The sequence below is a fragment of the Bos indicus genome, chromosome 17 (genome assembly GCF_029378745.1).
Source record: "Bos indicus isolate NIAB-ARS_2022 breed Sahiwal x Tharparkar chromosome 17, NIAB-ARS_B.indTharparkar_mat_pri_1.0, whole genome shotgun sequence".
Classification (NCBI taxonomy): Eukaryota; Metazoa; Chordata; class Mammalia; order Artiodactyla; family Bovidae; genus Bos; species Bos indicus.
Window position 1 is genome coordinate 6,023,567 of NC_091776.1, and position 21,109 is coordinate 6,044,675.

The window sequence follows — 21,109 nt, forward strand, 5'->3', positions numbered from 1 at the left end:
AACGGGGAAGGATAGGAAGGGTTAAGGAGAGGAAAGAGAGAGGGAAGGGGAGAGAGGTCAATAAAGTCTCCTGTTCCTAACCAGTTGGGGCACTCTAGCCAGTTGTCCACATCAGGAGGAGACCAGGGACGAAACGGTCCCAGTTGCGGCCTCTGGGTCTGGTCCATTCGCAGGCAAGCTGGCCCCTGAGTACCCTGAGTGGTCAGGATGTCAGTCTCAGCGAAGCAGAGTCCCACCAGAGTCACCATTTGTTGCAGGAAGGTGGACCCCTTCCAGGGCTCGAAACTGGGCTCTTGTCTAACACTTGAAAATGAATTGTCCCAGGAGACACATGTGCTGACAAAGCAAGAGATTTTAATGGGAAAGGGCACCGGGGTGGAGAGCAGTAGGGTAAGGGAACCCAGGAAAACTGCTTTGTCGTGTGGCTCACAGTCTCAGGTTTTATGGTGATGGGATTAGTTTCCCGGTGGTCTTTGGCCGATCATTCTAATTCAGAGTCTTTCCTGGTGGCCCACGCATCACTTAGCCAAGATGGATGCTGGCGAGGGGGATTCTGGGAAGTGGACAGACACGCGGTGTCTCCTTTCCACCTTTCCTAGACTCTTCCTGTTGGTGGTGGCTTATTAGTTCCGCGTTCCTTATCAGGATCTCCTGTCATAAAACAACTCATGCCAGTGGTTACTACGGTGCCTGGCCAGGGTGGGCAGTTTCAGTCAGTGTGCTTCCTCTAACACTTACAGGTCAGGAAATGTCTGGTTAGGCAAAGTAAGTCTTAAGACTGGAAGCCTGCTTCTCACATTGGGGTCGCAGCCTGTCCTTGGAAGTCTCATGATGCCTCTGCACCTTCTGTGCCGGATGTGTTAGATTGCACCAAGTTATGGTTGCAGCTCTGCTTATTTTGCAAACAAGTGGAACAAGTGATAATCCCTTTAAAAGCCATTCACTGTCTCCTCAGCCTGTATCCTTTTCCTGGCTGTGACATGCCCGGCCTCTCTCTTCTGGACATGACATATATTGACTGTCTCATCTCCTCCGTCCACCGCTCATAGGTTTCTTAACTGCCAATTAAAGAATCGGCTTTTTACTTATGTGATAAATCGTTTCATGGGTACTTGTGTCTAAAGGTTTTGAAAGTCCAGTGATAACGTATGCTGCTTGAGAAAAACTCTAGGTCCACTCCCTCTCCGGCCGCCACATGCCAGAGCCACTGTGTAAAACACATGTGTACGGAGTGTTTTACAAAATTCCGAGAATACAGTGCTCACCTTTTTAGAGTTAGACATCTGAAAACAAGCCTGTGCACGTAGAAAAACTGGCAGGAAGAAAATTGCTAGAAACAGTATCTGCCTCTCTGGAAGGGTTTGGTTTGAGCTGCTGCTAGAGTATTATGGCTCAGTGTTAGCGGGCTTGAGTGCCAACACTCATGCGCCTCCTTCTTTGAAGATTTACGGTAAGAGTGTAGTTGAGAGTCTGGGCTCTGGGATCTGATGTCCTGCTACTTAGTCACCTGCGGCGAGTTACCTAACCTCTGTGCGTTCCTTCCTTATCTGTAAGATGACGATCACGGTGGTACCTGCCCTAGGACTGCCGAGGGGATTGCCTGGCACGTGCGTGTGGTGTGCCCAGCCCACCTCCTGACATAAAGAGCGTGCAGCCAGCACTTGGCCATCGATGGTTCCCGAAGCCAGAGTGGGCTGTGCTCAGGCTCCGTGGAGAGAGCTGTGCTTTGTGAGTGCCAAGAAGCATTGGTTTCCTTCCATAGGGAAGCTGCTGTGGTTACCCATGAGCCCTTCTGTAGTCTACTTTATGTGAATTGCAAAGAAAATTCTGGAACTTGCATCTTCAGGACACATTTGTCTTTGGAGTTTTTTCGTTCCTCTTTGATCTTGTCACATGTGATTGGTCATCGTTTCAGGGCACTTCCAGAAATACGTCTGAAGGCCAGTGGGTGGAGGTTAACAGCCTAGAGGAGACAGAGGCATCGCAGCCTCTCTGAGACCCGCCCTGGATGCCCATCCCCTCCCTCTTCACTGGAGCTCAGCGCACGTTCCTGACCACCACCGCCTTTCGTTCTCTGTGGGGCTCAGCGCACGTTCCTGACCACCACTGCCTTTCGTTCTCTGTGGGGCTCAGCGCACGTTCCTGACCACCACTGCCTTTCGTTCTCTGTGGGGCTCCGGGTGCAGGGGGAACAGGCAGTGCCCATTCTCATGGAACCTAGTTCAGGGGCAGTACATGCACACACATCTGACCCACCGTGATGCAAGCACAAACGGACGCTTGTGGAAGGTCAGCAAGGCACATGGGAAGAAGAGTAAGGAAAGTTGCCCAGACTTGGTGACATCTCCGTAGATTGTGAATAAGAATAGGGCGGTCAGCAGTCAGCATTGTTTGTATAGGAGAACTGGACCGGGGAGCCAGGGGCGGGTTGTGTGTGTGTGAGAGAGATAGGAGATGGAATTGAAGATGGAGGCCAGCGCTAGACCATGGAGCAGAGGACAAGTGTATGTGTGTGTATGTGTGTGTTAGGAGATGAAATTGAAGATGGAGGCCAGCGCTAGACCATAGCAGAGCCTGGCCTTTCCCGTGTGTGTGTGTGTGTGTGTGTGTGTGTGTGTGTGTGTGTGTGTGTGTGTTAGGAGATGAAATTGAAGATGGAGGCCAGTGCTAGACCGTGGCAGAGCCTGGCCTTTCCCGTGTGTGTGTGTGTGTGTGTGTGTGTTAGGAGATGAAATTGAAGATGGAGGCCAGTGCTAGACCGTGGCAGAGCCTGGCCTTTCCCGTGTGTGTGTGTGTGTGTGTGTGTGTGTGTGTGTGTGTTAGGAGATGAAATTGAAGATGGAGGCCAGTGCTAGACCGTGGCAGAGCCTGGCCTTTCCCGTGTGTGTGTGTGTGTGTGTGTGTGTTAGGAGATGGAATTGAAGATTCAGGTCAGAGCTAGACCGTGGCAGAGGCTGGCCTTTACCGTGTAGACACGGCAGTCGCCAAGTGATTTTAGGCCCCAGGACACTGTAGGATTTGAGCCTTTATCAGGACTGTGCTCATGGGGATGACGCACTTGCAGAGGGTGGAGGCCATGCCGGCAGGCTCACGTCCCCAGCACACGTTCCTTGAGGCCAGCGGCAGCGTCCTGTGTCACTCGGCACCCCTCAAGCCTAGAACTGTCTGTATAGACACTGAAGGCACTGTGTGAGATAAAGACAGCCCCAGCTGAAGTTTCCAATTCTGCATCCTCTCCTCAGAACATGCTGACCTGGACCTCCATCTGTCACAAGCAGCTTGACTAGGATTGTAATAAATTCTTTTTTCTTGGCATTCTTTTAACTGGCTCTCTCTGTTTACTAGCCCCCCTGTGCACCTGTAGTGTGGTGATGATGGATGCTTATAATCCTGACCCTGAAGTGCTCCAGGCCTTCTAAATCATCAAGAAAAGATTAAAGTATATTCAATACTGCTGTAATGTTTATGTGTTTTACCGCATTCTTATCCTTTGGAAATGGATGATGTTTTATCAAGTGCCCAGGTACTCGTGCGCACACGGGGAGAGTGAGTCTGTGATCACCCGTGGCTCTCCACTCCCCCACAGCACCAGGCACGGGGTGTTTATTAGCAGCACACGCTCAGAAAGAAGCAAGCAAAACAGACCTGGGTGCTCTCCAGGCCTAGAAAGAGGGAGCAGGTTGGTCCCAAAGGGGCAGACTGGGCAGAGACAAGAGAGAAAGCGGTGGTTAGAGAAGAGTGGGGTGGAAAAGCAAGAACTGACAGGCGGCCAGTCCAGCAGTCTCCAGGCACACCACGCTGCTGCCCAGCCCCAGAGGGGCGAGCCTCGTGGCAGGACCCCAGTTTCAGGTTCTCGTGCGCCTTGGCCCAGATCAGATCTGCAGGCTTGAATTTGGCAGGATTCTCCACCAGCTCTATTTGTATTGTGGTAACAACTGTTCAGTAAAACGCCAAACATTAGCAAGTAAAAACATCGATAATTAGAGCATCCTGTGTCTCCCCACCCCAGCGCCCCCAGCACACACACATCTTTTCATGAAAACCATTATTACTGCAGAGCTGACAATATTACTTGGCCCAAAATGAAGAGCTCTGAATAGAAGCTGTGAGACAACTCCATTTTGTAACCTGGCTTCCAAAACCAGGCCTGGGAGGATGTTTTTAGGAGGGAGGTTTGCTGTTGGCTTTTTCTTTGGCGGGGGCTGAGGGGGGCTGTATGTTGCAGCAAGTAGAGATACCTCTCACATTTTCTTACACAGGTTTGCATTTAGACTCTGTCTGATCAACAAGTCCCACCCGTGTCTGGGTGCCTGGTCCCCGCACCATGGGGATTCTGACTGTCACCCTCTGGGCTCAGGCACGTGCGGACTCGAACTGGCTTTATCATTTTCCTGGGCGAGTCTCTTGGTCTTTCTGGGTCTTTATTCTTTTTCTGATACGTTGAAATAGTACAAATTCCTTGTTTACAGAGTTGCTGTGAGGTGGAAATAAAATGGTGATTGTGAAAAACCTTAGCCGGGAAGCCCTACACAGATAAAAACATACTAAATGCACTAAAGAACCTCATAAATATTCTAATGAAAAACAGAAACATATTGCAGAGCAAGCGCAGTCCTCAAAACTTCCCCTGAAGCAGAGTGGGGAAAAGGGACTGTTTATTGAATTCCTGCCCTAGAGGGGCTGTGATTGTAGCCAGCCGTGACTGCCCACTCTGCATGCATCTCTCTCTCTCCCTGAGATGGGGAACTGTGGCTTCCAGGCCTGCAGCTGTACAGACACACAGCGCAAGAGGGGTGAGGGCCTGTCTGACTCCACATCTCAATACATTTTTTCCTTATCTCTAGTTGTCCACCTTATTCCGGCCACTTACCCACCCAGATTTCCGAAAGCTGTTGGCTTCCTTTGGAGCTGGAAAATTTGCTAGCCCTTTCTTGGTCTTATGCTCCTGAAAGCTGGACAGGGTGGGATCCAAAAGGAACTCGGAAGCCCCGGAGGCAGCAGGTGAAGGGGAAGTGTGCCCAGGCCCGCCTTCTGGGGGCTCAGCTGGGCCTGGAACCAAAGCAGGAGGCAGGCGCACGGCACTTCCCAGCCCTGGGGGAGATGGCTGCAGCCCTGTCGGTTCCAGAAGCACATTCTCTCTCTGTCTCAGTGTTTCCCAGCCTCACCGAGGTGGTTTGGAGGGCTGCTTCTCCAATCCTCCTCCAGGAGTCAGTGCCTCTGTGTGTTCTGAGCGGCTTCTTGTTCTGCTAGCAGTGGGATGAGACTAAGGTATTCCTTGTAGTTATCTCTCTCCTGAGCTTTGCTGGGACCCTCCGTGTTAACTTCGATGTCGTGTCAGGGGAAAGGACTCCAGACGAGGCAGTTATTAAGTGCCCACCACCACCACGACTTTTTAATCAACTTTGCCCAATTTGGGCTTCGCTGGTGGCTCAGATGGTAAAGAATCCACCTGCAGTGAGGGAGACCTGGGTTCAGTCCCTGGGTTGGGAGGATCCCCTGGAAAAGGGGACAGCTACCCGCTGCAGTATTCTTGCCTAGAGAATCACATGGACAGAGGAGCCTGGCGGGCTACAGTCCACAGGGTCACAGAGAGTCCGACACGACTCAGAGACTTTCACTCACTTCCCCAATTCCAGACACACTGAGTTGGCTTGTGAGCTGAGCTGCCCATAGGAAGAACCAGAGCTCATACCTGTTGAAGGGTGAGATCGCAGGTCCAGGGAGGATGTCCACAGGGAAGCATAATTGCTCAGACGGTAAGTGTCTTGTCCCTGCAGGTCCTCAACAGGCGGTGCGTGGAAGCAGCCGTGATGACCGGCCTAGCCCTGGACTGTCACATCAACAGGAAGTCCTTGTTTGACCGGAAGCACTACTTCTATGCAGACCTCCCTGTGAGTACGCTCTGTCTGTCCATCCCTGTACCCAGAGCCAGGACTTTGCTGTGGGGGGTGCTGCATGCGTCCTCAGCCAGAGCTCAGTCCAGCCCTGCGGGAGGCCCTGCCTGGCTGATGAAGCCAGTTCCCCGCAACGTAGACCAGATCGGACAACGTAGACCAATCGGGGTCCTGATTGCCAGCTCCAACCAGGAGCCTTGTGCTCTGGGGGCTCGTTCATAATTGACCACAGAGGGGAGGCAGCCTGCGTTCTCAGGCTCAGCCCAGCTGTGGGGTTTGGTGCTAATTGCCGTTTAGGATGGAAGCCACCTCCATGCAGTGGTCAATGCATCCTGTGGCTCGGAGGACAGGGAGAGCACCCCTCTGTCAAGTTGGGATTCCCAGTAATAGGACCATCTCCTCTGCAGACATGCCTGCCATCCCCAAGGGCCGCTTAAGTGGACAGTAGTAAGTGGAGACATGAACCAGAAGCCTGGATGGATGACAGAAATTGGCAAAGCAGTAAACCCGATATTAACCTGCCTTCTCCTTAAAATTAGAAAGTTTTTTTTCTTTATGAGAAAAGCCAGTGTGAACTGGAGCCAATTTTTCATAGTATTGAACTGAACCAAAACTGTAATGGTGAGTGGGTTTCCCAAATGATGTTTGATTTGCTCTGAGCCTCTGATGGCGAGTGTGGCCCCGCTTGAGGTTCAGGCCGTCAGCAGTGCTGATTCTGTTTCATGTTATTCTCCCGGAACTGAAGGCGGGGGTGAGCTGCTTTCAGCAGGTGCACGCAGGAGTGGAATTAAATAAAAAGTGCAACGGGAACCTGAATTCTCTAGTTGCTGCTATTTTTCCCCTCTGACTGCCAGCTTTTTAGCAAGTTCCACTGCCTGGTAGGGAAGAAATAATTAAACTGCATTTATTCATCTTTTAAGAGCGATAACGGGTTTGGTTAAGGTGGGAGATGTAGCAGTAAGCAACTGAAAAATGAGATGCTTTATTTTTTCTGGCTTTCTGATCTTTCTGGCCCAGGTAGCTCACATAATCTGGAGTTAGTGTTGCCAAATATTACACGGGACATGCTTATACTAAAAAAGTGTTCGTTTTTATCTACACAGTTGATTCATATTATCACAGTTTCACAGAGCATCTGTATTTTAGTTGGCAACCATTCCCAGAGTTTAATTTTTACAGATTAAGACTTGCTGTCTTAGCACAGAAAACAAGGTGGCCTAATGCAGTGGTTCTCAAAGTGTGTTCCCCAGGCCACTAGCATCAGCGTCTCCTAGGAACGTGTCAGAAATACAGATTCTCAGGCACCACCCCAGACCTGCAGAGTTAGAAACACTTCAGGTGGGGTCAGAAGATCTGTGTTTTGACCGCCCTGCCAGGTGATTCTGATACAGCTTAAGCTTGAACAGGGCTGGCCAGGAAGCCAGGAACATAGACTGTGGAGCCAGGTCACCCGAGTTCACATCCTAACGTTGATGCTTACTGGCTCTGTGGCTTTGGCCGTGGGTCCTTAGTCTCTCCATGCCCTGTGCTTTGTTCCTGGGGCTCTCCTGAGAACTAAACGGTGCGAAGCGCCGAGAACAGTGTCTGGGGACGCTGCGTCAGTGTCATCCTCTGTTCTTCGCCGAGTCTCACCTGCCCTCTCTTTAGTGTGCGTGCATCTGAAAGGAGTCCTTCCCGCCCACTCAGAAGGTGGTGAGGGAGCGCTGGCAACATCCATCAGTGTTTTAGTGCTCCGTGCTTCCTATTAGTGGAGCGTGAGTGTCACTGCATTTTCTGGCTCGAGGAACAAGGGAAGTTTTTTCAGGGAGGGCATCTGACATGATCGGTTAGCTCAGAGAGCAGGAACAAAACCAGGCTCACGGCGCTGGCAGCTGCTGTCGGCTGCGCTGAGACGCGATGGCAGGGTGCTTAGCCAGCACTCCCAGTAAGAGGGTCTGTCAGGAGCCCAGTAAGCAGATGCAGGGCTGAGCTAATGAACTAAGTGGAAACAGCACGCTCTTTTCTCAGAGGCTGCAGACAGAGAGATGACTGTTAGTCCCCAGAATGGTACTCCGCAGGGAAGAGTGAGGATCTGTGTGCTTTACGGCTTCATTATTGGGGGCGTGGGGACGGGGGACTCAGAGAAGTCAGGAGAGGCCAGGCTAGATTATGGCCGCAGCGCATAGACTAATCTTTCGGCTCGTTTTCCTTTTTTTGTTGTTGTCGTATTGTGTTTTTAAGTAAGCTTGTAGTTTTAGGACATTAAAAGGAGTGATCAACTGGTTCCCAGCTTTGACTTACAGACTAGTGACTCTGGCCCCCATTTGCCTGCAGGCGGGCTACCAGATTACCCAGCAGAGGCTGCCGATCGCTGTGAACGGGAGCTTGGCATACAGCGTCTATGTGGGGAGGAAGCCAAGTCAGATGGTCACCAGGACCGTGAGGGTGAAGCAGATCCAGCTGGAGCAGGACAGTGGCAAAAGCCTGCATGACGACCTGCGGTCCCAGACGCTCATTGACCTGAACAGGGCAGGTAGGCTTGGGGATGCTCGTCTTCTTTCCTGCCACCGCCCATCCCCTCCAGGGTTTTCCCAATCCAGGTGAGGAAGCAGGCCCCAGAGGTTGACAGATGGGTCAGGATATCAACATTGGTGTTGGTGGAGCTGATTAGCAAGCCAGGTGGGGACTGTGCTTTCTGTGGACTGCCTTCTAACCCACGACTAAACTGAAATCCACTTCACCACCTAGTCAGGGACCAAGCAGCTTGGTGTTGGAAGCAGACATTAAAAGAACCAAAGTTAAAAATTCAGAAGTGAGGGTAAAGAGAAGTGAGTCGGAGCCCATCAATGATGTGTGCACGCTCAGTCGCTCAGTGTCCCACTCTGCAGCCCCACGGACTGTGGCCCGCCAGGCTCCTCTGTCCATGGAGTTCTCTAGGCAAGAATCCTGGAGTGGGTAGCCACACCCTCCTCCAGGGGATTTTCCTGACCCAGGGATCAAACCGTACGTCTCCTGCATTGCAGGCAGATCCTGTACCACTGAGCCACTCGGGAAGCCTGTCAGTGGCGCAGGGTTTTCCTAAAACTCTAGGCTGATGTGCCTGGGGACCAAAACTAGAGGTCAGGCTGACTCTGTCTCTCTGGTAGGGATCGGCCTTCTGGAACTGGTCCTGGAGCCGGACATGTCCTGTGGAGAAGAGGCGGCCACAGCTGTCAGGGAGCTGCAGCTGATTCTTCAGGCCTTGGGGACCAGCCAGGCCAACATGGCAGGTAAAAGCCGCAGAAGAAGCTCGCTCCTCTCCCCCTTCTTCCTGTCTGCTTCTGCGCTCTCTCCTCACTGGAGTGTATCCTCTACATTTGCTACAGTGGGATTGTATGTATCCTTTCTCAGCCTTTTCTCCCTCAGGGTGTTTTCTCCCCCTTAGAATTCCCATGGATTCTTTTCTGAGCCCCTGACCAAAAATAAACGCACAAACAGCAGCCCTACAGAGGCAACTGAGCCCAAGTGTGAGATGAGAAGTTGAGGGACCAGAGGTGGCGTCCTGCTTCTTGCATCAGGATGCTGTGAGAATTAATAAAACGATGTGTTTGAACAGCTGCATCAGCCTCAGAGAGAAGACAGCGTATTTATGCAGAGTAGCCCTTACTTGTGAGTTCTGTGTGGACAGCGCTTCGTTGCCAGTTGATGCTTTTCCTTTGGGTCTTTTTCTTTTCTGCCTTTTATACAAAGTTTTCATCCAGGTAAAACTGAAGCCAAATTGTATCAACTGCAAACCAAGACTATGATTTCACAAAACTTTAACTGTGAGATAAAGTTAAATGCATTTATAATTTAAACTATATTTCTTAGATATACACAATAGAAATGTAATAGGGAGCTAAACAGAAGAAACTGTGCAAATTTGGGATCAAGGAAACTATACATTTTAAGTGTTTGCCGATTGGATATAAAGGTCACAAGTTTCAGTCAGTTTCTTTATTGCCCCTCCTGTCACTGCTCTGCCCATCCTTATATCCCCATGCTCGTCTCTTCTGTGGTTTCCCCCTATTTCCTGTTCCCAGGGTCTTTTAAAAAACTGCCACTCACAGAGCACTCCCTGACAGTGTAGAGAAAGGGAGCAAGTTCTTCGTCTGCAATGGGTTAATCCACTGCTCTGTACGTTGGTGTGTTAGTCTAGATTTTTCAGAGAAACAGAATAAATATGTGTATGTGTGTGTGAGAGAGAGAGATATAAAGAGATTAACTATAAGGAATTAGCTCATGTGATTGTGGAGGCTGAGATGTCATAAGATTTACAGTCAGCAAGCAGCAGGAGAGCCAATAGTATTATAGTTCCAGCTTGAGACTGAAGGCCTGAGAATCAGGACAACCAAGGGTGTACGTTCCAATCGGAGCCAGAGTCCAAGGCAAGACTGCTATCCCAGCTCCAAGGCAGTCATGCAGAGACAGCAGATTTCCCCTGATGCTGAAAACTCAGCCTCTGCACCAGTGCTAAATCAAATCTCAGAGAAAGAGTTTTGGGTGAAATAGAAAAGAATAGCTTGATTTTTTTTTTGCCAGGCAAACAGGTGAAACTGTGTGATTCAGACTGGGACTTGTGCCCACAACCTGGCTGTAACCCTGACTGCAACTTGAACCGATGCAGCCAGGGACTGAAAATCTGGCGAAAACCCACAGTGGTCCAACTAAGATCACACACCTTGTTTTAGGACTTAATGAAGGTTACCTGTTCTTAGTCACTCAATCGTGTCTGACTCTTTGTGACCCCATGGATTGCAGCCTGCCAGGCTCCTCTGTCAACAGAGATTCTCCAGGCAAGAATACTGAAGCGGGTTGCCATGCCCTCCTCCAGGGGATCTTCCCAACCCAGGGTTTGAACCCAGGTCTCCCACATTGCAGGCGGATTCTTTACTGTCTGAGCCACCAGGAAAGCCCAATAAAGATTAAGGTTTAGGTTCTTGATATCTCATTGCAGAAAGAATTCCATGAGAGATAAATTGATAGGTGAGAAGTGGATTTATTTAGAGAGAAACACATTCCACAGACAGGCTGTAGACCATTCATGAGGTGAAAGGGGCCTTGAAATATGGTATAGTTAGCTTTTATGAGCTGGGTAATTTCATAGGCTAATGATTGGGAGGATTATTCCAACTGTTTGGGGAAGGGATGGAGATTTCCAGGAATTGGGGCACCGCTCACTTTTTGGTCTTTGATGATCAGCCTGGGGACTGTCGTGGCACCTGTGGTTGTGTAGTTTAGCTCGCTCATGTGTTACAGTGAGCATACACTGAGGCTCAGGGTCCAGGGGAAGTCAACTTGCCCACCATCTTGGACCCATTTGGTTCTAATCAGCTTATGTTGACTTCTCAGGCTGTCACTCTTTCAAGGGTTGTACCCCCCTGTTTCAGGTGGATCCGTGCCCCTCAACACTGTGTGTCCCAACCTGGGAGGATTTGGTGAAGAGTTTTACACCAGTGATTGAAAGGTGGGGTTGCTGACAAGGAGCTGGGTGTGTGCAGGGCCTTGCTCCTTTAATCTAGCCTCAGGTGATCTCCTGATGAGCTTCTGTGGTTCTCAAGGTTATCAATCTCATCATGTGGATCACAGCCTTGTCTGACTCAATGAAACTATGAGCCATGCACTGTAGGGCTGCCTAAGATGGGCAGGTCATAGTGGAGAGTTCTGACAAAATGTGGTCCACTGGAGAAGGAAATGGTAAACCACTTCAGTATTCCTGCCTTGAGAACCCCATGAACAGTATGAAAAGGCAAAAGATAGGACACTGAAAGATGAACTCTGCCAGTTGGTAGTTTCCCAGTATGCTACTGGAGATCAGTGGAGAAATAACTCCAGAAAGAATGAAGAGATGGAGCCAAAGCAAAAACAACACCCACTTGTGGATTGACTGGTGATAGAAGCAAGGTCCGATGCTGTAAAGAGCAATACTGCATAAGAACCTGGAATGCTAGGTCCGTGAATCAAGGCAAATTGGAAGTGGTCAAACAGGAGATGGCAAGAGTGAACATTGACATTCTAGGAATTAGTGAACTAAGATGGACTGGAATGGGTGAATATAATTCAGATAACCATTATATCTACTACTGTGGGCAAGAATCCCTTAGAAGAAATGGAGTAGCCATCATAGTCAACAAAACAGTCCAAAATGCAGTAATTGGATGCAGTCTCAAAACCGACAGAATGATCTTTGTTCATCTCCAAGGCAAACCATTCAATATCATGGTAATCCAAGTCTATGCACCAACCAGTAATGCTGAAGAAGCTGAAGTTGAATGGTTCTATGAAGACCTACAAGACCTTCTAGAATTAACACCCAAAAAAGATGTCCTTTTCATTGTAGGGGACTGGAATGCAAAAGTAGGAAGTCAGGAAACACCTGGAGTAACAGGCTATTTTGGCCTTGGAGTACAGAATGAAGCAGGGCAAAGGCTAATAGAGTTCTGCCAAGAGAACACACTGGTCATAACAAACACCCTCTTCCAACAACACAAAAGAATACTCTACACATGGACATCACCAGATGGTCAACACCGAAATCAGATTGATTATATCCTTTGCAGCCAAAGATGGAGAAGGTGTATACGGTAAGCAAAACAAGACTTGGAGCTGACTGTGACTCAAATCATGAACTTCTTATTGCCAAATTCAGACTTGAATTGAAGAAAGTAGGGAAAATCACTAGAGCATTCAGGTATGACCTAAATCAAATCCTTTATGACTATATGGTGGAAGTGAGACATAGATTTAAGGGAATAGATCTGATAGACAGAGTGCCTGATGAACTATAGACAGGTTCCTAACATTGTACAGGAGACAGAGATCAAGACCATTCCCAAGAAAAAGAAATGCAAAAAAGCAAAATGGCTATCTGAGGAGGCTTTACAAATAGCTGAGAAAACAAGGGAAGCCAAAAGCAAAGGAGAAAAGGAAAGATATATCCATTTTAATGCGGAATCCCAAAGAATAGCAAAGAGAGATAAGAAAGCCTTCCTCAGTGATCAGTGCAGAGAAATAGAGGATAACAATAGAATGGGAAAGGCTAGAGATCTCTTCAAGAAAATTAGAGATACCAAGGGAACATTTCATGCGAAGATGGGCTCAGTAAAGGACAGAAATGGTAGGGACCTAACAGAAGCAGAAGATATTAAGAAGAGATGGCAGGAATACACAGAACTGTACAAAAAAGATCTTCGTGACCCAGATAATCACAATGGTGTGATCACTCACCTAGAGCCAGGGCTCCTGGAATGTAAAGTCGAGTGGGCCTTAGAAAGCATCACTACGAACAAAGCTAGTGGAGGTGATGGAATTCCAGTTGAGCTCTTTCAAATCCTGAAAGATAATGCTGTGAAAGTGCTGTACTCAATATGCCAGCAAATTTGGAAAACTTCAGCAGTGGCCACAGGACTGGACAAGGTCAGTTTTCATTCCAATCCCAAAGGAAGGCAATGCCAAAGAATGCTCAAACTACTGCACAATTGCACTCATTTCACACACTAGTAAAGTAATTCTCCAAATTCTCCAAGCCAGGCTTCAGCAGTATGTGAACGGTGAATTTCCAGGTGTTCATGCTGGATTTAGAAAAGGCAGAGGAACCAGAGATCAAATTGCCAACATCCGCTGGATCATTGAAAAAGCAAGTGAGTTCCAGAAAAACATCTATTTCTGCTTTATTGACTATGCCAAAGCCTTTGACTGTGTGGATCACAACAAACTGTGGAAAATTCTGAAAGAGATCGGAATACCAGACCACCTGACCGGCCTCTTGAGAAACCTATATGCAGGTCAGGAAGCAACAGTTAGAACTGGACCTGGAACAGCAGACTGGTTCCAAATAGGAAAAGGAGTACGTCAAGGCTATATATTGTCACCCTCCTTATTTAACTTCTATGCAGAGTACATCATGAGAAACACTGGGCTGGAGGAAACACAAGCTGCAATCAAGATTGCTGGGAGAAATATCAATAACCTCAGATATGAAGATGATACCACGTTTATGGCAGAAAGTGAAGAAGGACTAAAGAGCCTCTTGATGAAAGTTAAAGAGGAGAGTGAAAAAGTTGGCTTAAAGCTCAACATTTAGAAAACAGATCATGGCATCTGATCCCATCACTTCATGGCAAATAGATGGAGAAACAGTGTAAACAGTGGCAAACTTTATTTTTGGGGGCTCCAAAATCACTGCAGATGATGACTGCAGCCATGATATAAAATGATACTCCATGGAAGAAAAGTTATGACCAACCTAGACAGCATATTAAAAAGCAGAGACATTACTTTGCCAACAAAGGTCCGTCTAGTCAAGGCTATGGTTTTTCCAGTAGTCGTATATGGATGTGAGAGTTGGACTATAAAGAAAGCTGAGTACCGAAGAATTGATGCTTTTGAACTGTGGTGTTGGAGAATACTCTTGAGAGTCCCTTAGACTGCAAGGCTATCAAACCAGTCCATCCTAAAGGAAATCAGTCCTGAATATACATTGGAAGGACTGATGCTGAAGCTGAAACTCCAGTACTTTGGCCACCTGATGCAAAGAGCTGACTCATTGGAAAAGACCCTAATGCTAGGAAAGATTGGGGGCAGGAGGAGAAGGGGACGACAGAGGATGAGATGGTTGGATGGCATCACCAACTCCATGGACATGGATTTGGGTGGACCTCGGGAGTTGGTGCTGGACAGGGAGGCCTGGCTTGCTGCAGTCCATGGGGTCGCAAAGAGGACTGAAGGACTGAACTGAAGGTTATCAAACTGTCATCTTTTCTCTGGAGTGAAGAGTGCTTTTTCACACAGTTAACATCTTCCATTTGTTGCGGACTTTAGTTCTGGTTTTTCCTGTGGTCATGTATGGATGTGAGAGTTGGACTGTGAAGAAGGCTGAGCGCCGAAGAATTGATGCTTTTGAACTGTGGTGTTGGAGAAGACTCTTGAGAGTCCCTTGGACTGCAAGGAGATCCAACCAGTCCATTCTAAAGGAGATCAGCCCTGGGATTTCTTTGGAAGGAATGATGCTAAAGCTGAAACTCCAGTACTTTGGCCACGTGATGCGAAGAGTTGACTCATTGGAAAAGACTCTGATGCTGGGAGGGATTGGGGGCAGGAGGAGAAGGGGACGACAGAGGATGCGATGGCTGGATGGCATCACTGACTCCATGGACGTGAGTCTGAGTGAACTCCAGGTGTTGGTGATGGACAGGGAGGCCTGGCGTGCTGTGATTCATGGGGTCGCAAAGAGTCGGACACATCTGATCTTAGTTCTTATAAAGAGCTTGTTGTGTGAATCTCCTGGGGCAGAACCAGGACCCCGCCCCAGGGCTACACTAGCCTTTCTTGCCTGCCCCTCCCTTGTCTATGCATCTCCTTCCTTCCCTGATTAGCAACTGTTTGAATCTGCACTTTGGAACTCAGGGAAGGTCGCAGAGGCTGGAGTCTGTCCCCTACAAGCAAGAAATGGGGGACACAGAAAGGCTTCATTGTCCAGGAGCCCCATAGCATCTTCCTTGGTTTCACCCCCACTGGGCCCTTTATTCTTGTTTTCAGTGGATTGAATAAAGCCCACCCTCATGGGCAGGTAGTCTGCTCTACTCACTATCAGTTCAAATGTTAATCTCCTTCAGAAACACCCTAAGGACACATCCAAAATAACATTTAATCAAATATCCAGGCTCCCCTTGGCTCAGTCCTGTTCACACAAACAATTAGCCATCTCAGGTAGTCACAAGAGGTGCCATTAAGTACTATTGACGCAGATGATCCATCTGCCTGTTAGATTATAATACCATTTATTGACCATTTTGTCACATTTATTTGCATGTTACAAAGGGACTTAAGAAGCTGTAACGTCATCTTTGTCACATAGGACATTTTATGGGCAACAAATTGTAACATCAAAGCCATGGTTTGGGTTGAATCTGGAGACAGAACTTGCTGATTTGTTGTCTTCTTTAAGCTACAGGCTGGACAAACAGAGCCACAGGAGTTTGAGTGGCGTAAAGGTTAGCTGCCTGCAAGTCTGTGTGTAGAAAAGAGGGTCTGTGTTAGAATAAGAGACCTCTCCGTGCTAGATTTATGACTCCTGCTGCCTTTTTACACATAGAACAGAAATGAAGTATGGGCAGGCTGAATGGTTATCCATTTTTGCACTACTGCTGTTAAAAAATTCTTTTTATTTTTCCATTCTTTTTCAAAATAACTGTGGTTCGTACCAAACCTATGGAATAATAAACAGACCTTTTTATTTTTCCATTCTTTTTCAAAATAACTGTGGTTCCTACCAAACCTGTGGAATAATAAACAGACCACCTGTTAGCTGAGAAATAGTTCCATCAGGTCCTTGCCAAGAGATAAACCAGAGCAGCAAGAACTCATCAGGCGGTGACGGCAGAGAGGGTTTATTAAATCTCATTCGTCATGATGCTTTTTGTTGCTTCTAAATACGAATCCAACACGGTTGCCCCCGGCACAGCGCAGCGTGTACGAGAGAGTCCTGAGTGCTGCGGGGAGCGAAGGTCCGCCTGGGGTCTGCAGGGGTCCCGCTGTTGGTGCCCTCAGCTCTGTCAGCCCAGCCCCCTTGCTCGTCCTTACGTCCCCCCACCGCAGGGCACTGCGTCACCAGTGGAGACAGGTCTCGGAACCGAGGGCCACCCCGGAGGGCGCCAGTGGACCCCCACGTGCTTTTGCAGTAAAGCTTCAGTTGCTCCGGGCTATGATTCAGTGAGTTCCCGATAGTTTTGCTAATGAGCGTGGGCTGGCTCGGCCTGGGTTCCAGAAGTCATTTCCTTCTCAGTGGCCATTACTGTTGAGATCCTCGGAGCAGTCTGCTGAGGGGAGCATGTACCCAAGTCGATACACTGAATGTTTCCAAGGCCGTACTACCTGCTGTTTAAACATGCTCATCTGTTCAGAAAGCGTTCTTTAAAATTAATTTTTCTTCACATTTAAATCCCATTACTTTCCCCAGAGACTGTTACTACTGTGCCTGTTGTACATGAGGAGTGGAGGCTTACAGGTTGGGTGGTGTGGCCAGGGCACACAGGAAGTGACTGAGCTAGGATCGGAGCCCCTCCTGTTTAAGCACTTCGTGCCCCTGCTACCTGGTGCCAGCCTCGACAGGGTGGCCAAACAGCCTGGAGACCTGGGGTAGCAGAGTAGGTGCTTTAGACACCACGGCCCCAGACCTGGGGTGGAGTCCTGTCCTGTGCTTCCAGCTATAGATGCTGGGTGAGGTGTTTGACTTCTCCGAGCCTCCCTTTCTACACTTGTAAAACCAGTTGCTGTATATATACAGAAAGAGAAAGGAAGAAACCCAAGAGGAGAGGAAGTCATCCGCGTGTCAGATAAGAGTTGGGCAGCAGAGTGGGCTGAGCGAGCCAGCAACAGCCTTGTGGGAGGAAGCCTGGAACTCCGTTTGGGGACTGTCAAGTATGAATCGCCTCAAGGACATCTAAGTGGCTTTGTCATTAATGCTGTATTGTAGGGAGTGAATGTGATAATATACACAAAACATATCACAAGTCTTGACAAATAGCCTGTGCTCATTAAATGTTATGTGCTTATTAATACTAATAAGTAGTATTACGTTTACAGAAATACCACTCATTGTAGATAAATAAGCTATATGAAATATTTTCAGTAAAGTTGGGTCACACTATTTTATCTTACTTTTTGTCAAACCCTGTTACCTGCGTTCTGGAGAGTAAACCAGAAATGAATGACCAGAATGAGACAGCTTAACAGACCTTCACTAAATCCTCAGGCTGCTGCTGTTGACTGAAGCCGTTTTCTGCCCTGGTGTTGTATTTCTCGTGTGTGGATGTGTTTGGGGGGAAAAAATAGCACGTAACTGCACCATATCATTGTGCTCAGTGGTGGGGTTTTTCATTTGGCTGTTACACATGTCTGCTCCTAGAGGGTGGAAATTGAGCTTGATAATGTCCTCATGAAGGCCCTCCCCTGGTGTTGCAGAATGCGTTGAAGCCAACCTGGCTGGTGAGGCTTTTGTGGACCTGAGGCAATTTAACTTAATTTGTTTAAAAGGTATTTCGTCTTCACTGGGTAAAACGCCTTTTGTGCGTGTTGGGCACTGTATTTGAGTCCAGGCAAGTGAACGCTTTCAACACTGCAGGACACTAAATGAGTCCCCTCAGACATCTGCAGAGCGTGATCTTCCCTGGGAGACACTGAAACTTGTGCTTTTGTTCCTCTTCCAAATTAAAAGTCTAAATTGTGAGAGATGGTTTTATTTTAAAAGCAAGTGAGGTCCTATTCAAGGTTCTCAGAGCTCAAAAAAAGTTCTCTCCCAAATACTGAAATGGGGTTGGGCAGAGCTCAGCATACTTGGCAAGTTTTCCTTTGAGCTGAATGGGCCTTTCAGATGATTCAGTAGATTAGTCCTGTTCAGACAGAACTTTAGACTTGTCAGGAACCTACTGTGAGACCAGTCTGCTTACTGATTTCTCAGGCAAGTACCAGGGTGTGAACTCATTGAGCAGTTACCTTGTGCCAGAGTCAGCTCTAGGTTCTGAATAGAGCAGTGAGGAAGAGAGTACGTATTCACGAGACAGACACATACATTAACAAATAAGACGAAGTAGTTTAATAGTTACAGTGGTAAGTGGGGCTTCCCGGGTGGTGCAGTGGTAAAGCATCCACCTGCCGGTACAGGAGACATAAGAGATGAGGGTTCAATCCCTGGGTCGGGAAGATCCCCTGGAAGAGGAGGGCATGACAGCCCACTTCAGTCTTCTTGTCTGAAAAGCCCCACGGACAGAGGAGCTTGGCGGGCTGTTACAGTCCATAGGGTCGCAAAGAGCTGGACACGACCGAAGCGACTTAGCTCATGGCACGTAGTGAGAAGTGCGTTAAGGAAGCACAGAAGGTACCGTGATAAAGGATACCGTTGGAAGGCGAGGACCTCAGGAGAACGCTCCAAGGCTCCAGCCAGCGTCAGCTAGAGGGTGAGCACCCAGCCAGGAGCCCAGGCCACGTCCTGGAGGTGAGGGAAAGTGTAGAATGTGCCTGCAGGTATTAACACCAGCGGCGCAGGGAGAGTGCCAGGAGCAGGGGGCTGTGCCTCAGGTAAGACTGAAAAGGTCAGAGGGCTAAGCCACAGTGATAAGACCAAGATAAGTTTGGATTTCATTCCACAGTGGGAGGTCACAGAAGGGTTTTAAGCCGCTGAAAGACAGAGTCAGATGAATGTTTTAGGAAACCACTGTGGGTGCTCTGGACCACGGGTTTCAGCAAGGTACGAGTAGAAGCAGAGCCCGGGTAAGAAGCCTTCCCAGTAGTTCAGTGGAGGTGATGCTGGTGTGGGCAGAGCTGGTGTTCGTGAGGATGGACAGGTCAAGATAGGTGGCTTCGAGGGGGTTTTTAGAAACAACAGGATTGGTTAACAGGCTGATGTAGAAGGCAAGAGGCAGGAAGAGGTCACGCTTGAGGCACAAGGTGGTGGCGCCGTTTGTCATCACCGGGAGGCTGAGGACAAAGATAGCTCTGCGGATGGGGAGATCCTTCAGTTGGGGAAACTGACGCGCCCCGACCGCCCCCGCGGGGAGCTGAAGGATACGTCAGAGGTCAGAGCAGGGGTCTGGGCTGAAGTGAGAAGTCTAGGGATTGTCAGAGCAGCGGTGGTATTTAAAGCCACACTCCTTTACAGAGAGCGCACAAGGATGGGAACAGATGATAGAGACGTGGAAACGAGCTCAGGAGCCCGGAGGAGACCTAGAGAGTGATGGTGCCAGCTGCTGAGAGCGGTTGGCAGGTTACGTGCTGCTGGTGTATCTAGCGAGGTGAAGGCACAGCATGTCCGGTGTCCGTGTGTCCGAGGGATTCGACGGCCAGGGCCTGTTGGTGACTTTGGCAAGGTGTTTTCGGGGAGATGGGGGCAGAAGCCAGGCTGACAGGTTCAGGAGTGACTGAAGGGTGAGATCATGGAGACTGTGTGTCAGCAAGCAGACAGTATTTGTTTGAGAGGATTTGCTGAAAAGGAAAGCAGAGACTAGCCGGATGATGGACAGAGAATTGCGTTCAAGGGAGCAGGTCTTCAGGTTCTGTTTTTAGTGAAAAATACTGTTGCATACGTATACATACAGGGGCCATGAGGAAGAAAATTAACAACTGGTATGGAGAGAGGAGAGAACTGAAGGAATGGTGTCCTTGGAAGGAAAGAGGGGTGGGGATTCTACACTTGGGCCCCATTCTCAAAGGCCTTCTCTCTGGTCTTAAAGATAAGATGAATTCCGAATAGGCTGCGGTCCTGAGCGTGTATTCCGGTAACTCGGAGGAGCACCAGTAGAGGTGGGGAAGAGAAAGTCCCACTCATGTGGGACCTTGAAGGCTGAGCCGAGGTTCAAGGAGGGACAATACCAGTGATGGCCAGGGCACGTGGGGACCAGCGGCAGGCAGGGAGTGAGCGGTGGAAAGCGCTGGGGCGCGGTGGCCAAGGCCAGGGGAGGGCTGGTGAGTGCTGGGCGGAGGTGGGACACCGGTGGGAGCCAGCTGTGCACGTGGTCCAGCGCTGATGGATGCTGCAGTCCTGTGGGAGGACATGGCCAGAACGGAGGGAGGGGGGTGGCTGGACGAGGAGGGGTCGCCGCTCCGACGGCAGGCTGGGATGCCAGGGTGGGATGCGAGCCCTCAGGCAGGGAAGGCAGCGGGGTGGGGGGGGGTGCCGAGGCAGGGGTCGGCTGCCAGGGACGTTTGTGGGAGGAGCTGACAGGATGTAGTCAGAGGACTAAGCAGGGTCCCCATAGAGAGTCTGACGGTATCAGAAGTCACTGGGGATTCTTGAGGCTCAAGGAAGCACACAGTGTCCACAGGGGCTAAGAGGTTTTTGGAGAAATGGGAGAAGTAATAGAGACACAGAGTCATTTCTGGGCTAAAAGGTGGCTTTTCCCTGCCTGTCAGCATGGGTGGCCCTTGGGGAGCGGCAGAGTGGGAATGGTAGAGAGCCCTTACAAGGGTCTCTTTCTCTAGGCGTGGAATTTATTCATGCTATTTTATTATTTTAATATGCTTTTACTTTTATGAAACCTTAGAAAAGAAATTTCTTTTCTTAACTCATCAGCACATTCAGGTTTGACAGATCCTTTTTAAGTTTAAAGACTTGCCTAAGAAAAAAATCCAGCGTTTTGTCCGTTTTTGTTCTGTTTTAAATATTGTAAATAAAACTAGAGAATAGAGAATTCTAGCTTTACTTTGCAGGGTGTGAAATGTGTTGA

The 21,109-nt window shown here is 48.9% G+C and overlaps 1 protein-coding gene across 2 annotated transcripts in view; it reads left to right on the plus strand.

Annotated features, from left to right (window-relative positions):
• The window catches only part of GATB (glutamyl-tRNA amidotransferase subunit B), a 102,829-nt gene that overhangs the window by 39,296 nt on the left and 42,424 nt on the right, over positions 1–21,109 (plus strand). For both annotated transcript variants that reach the window (XM_019977308.2, XM_070769007.1), the window contains exons 3-5: positions 5,778–5,891; positions 8,208–8,406; positions 9,020–9,142. In XM_019977308.2, the coding sequence (XP_019832867.2) occupies positions 5,778–5,891; positions 8,208–8,406; positions 9,020–9,142 (436 nt within the window). The remainder of the gene's footprint in view (positions 1–5,777; positions 5,892–8,207; positions 8,407–9,019; positions 9,143–21,109) is intronic.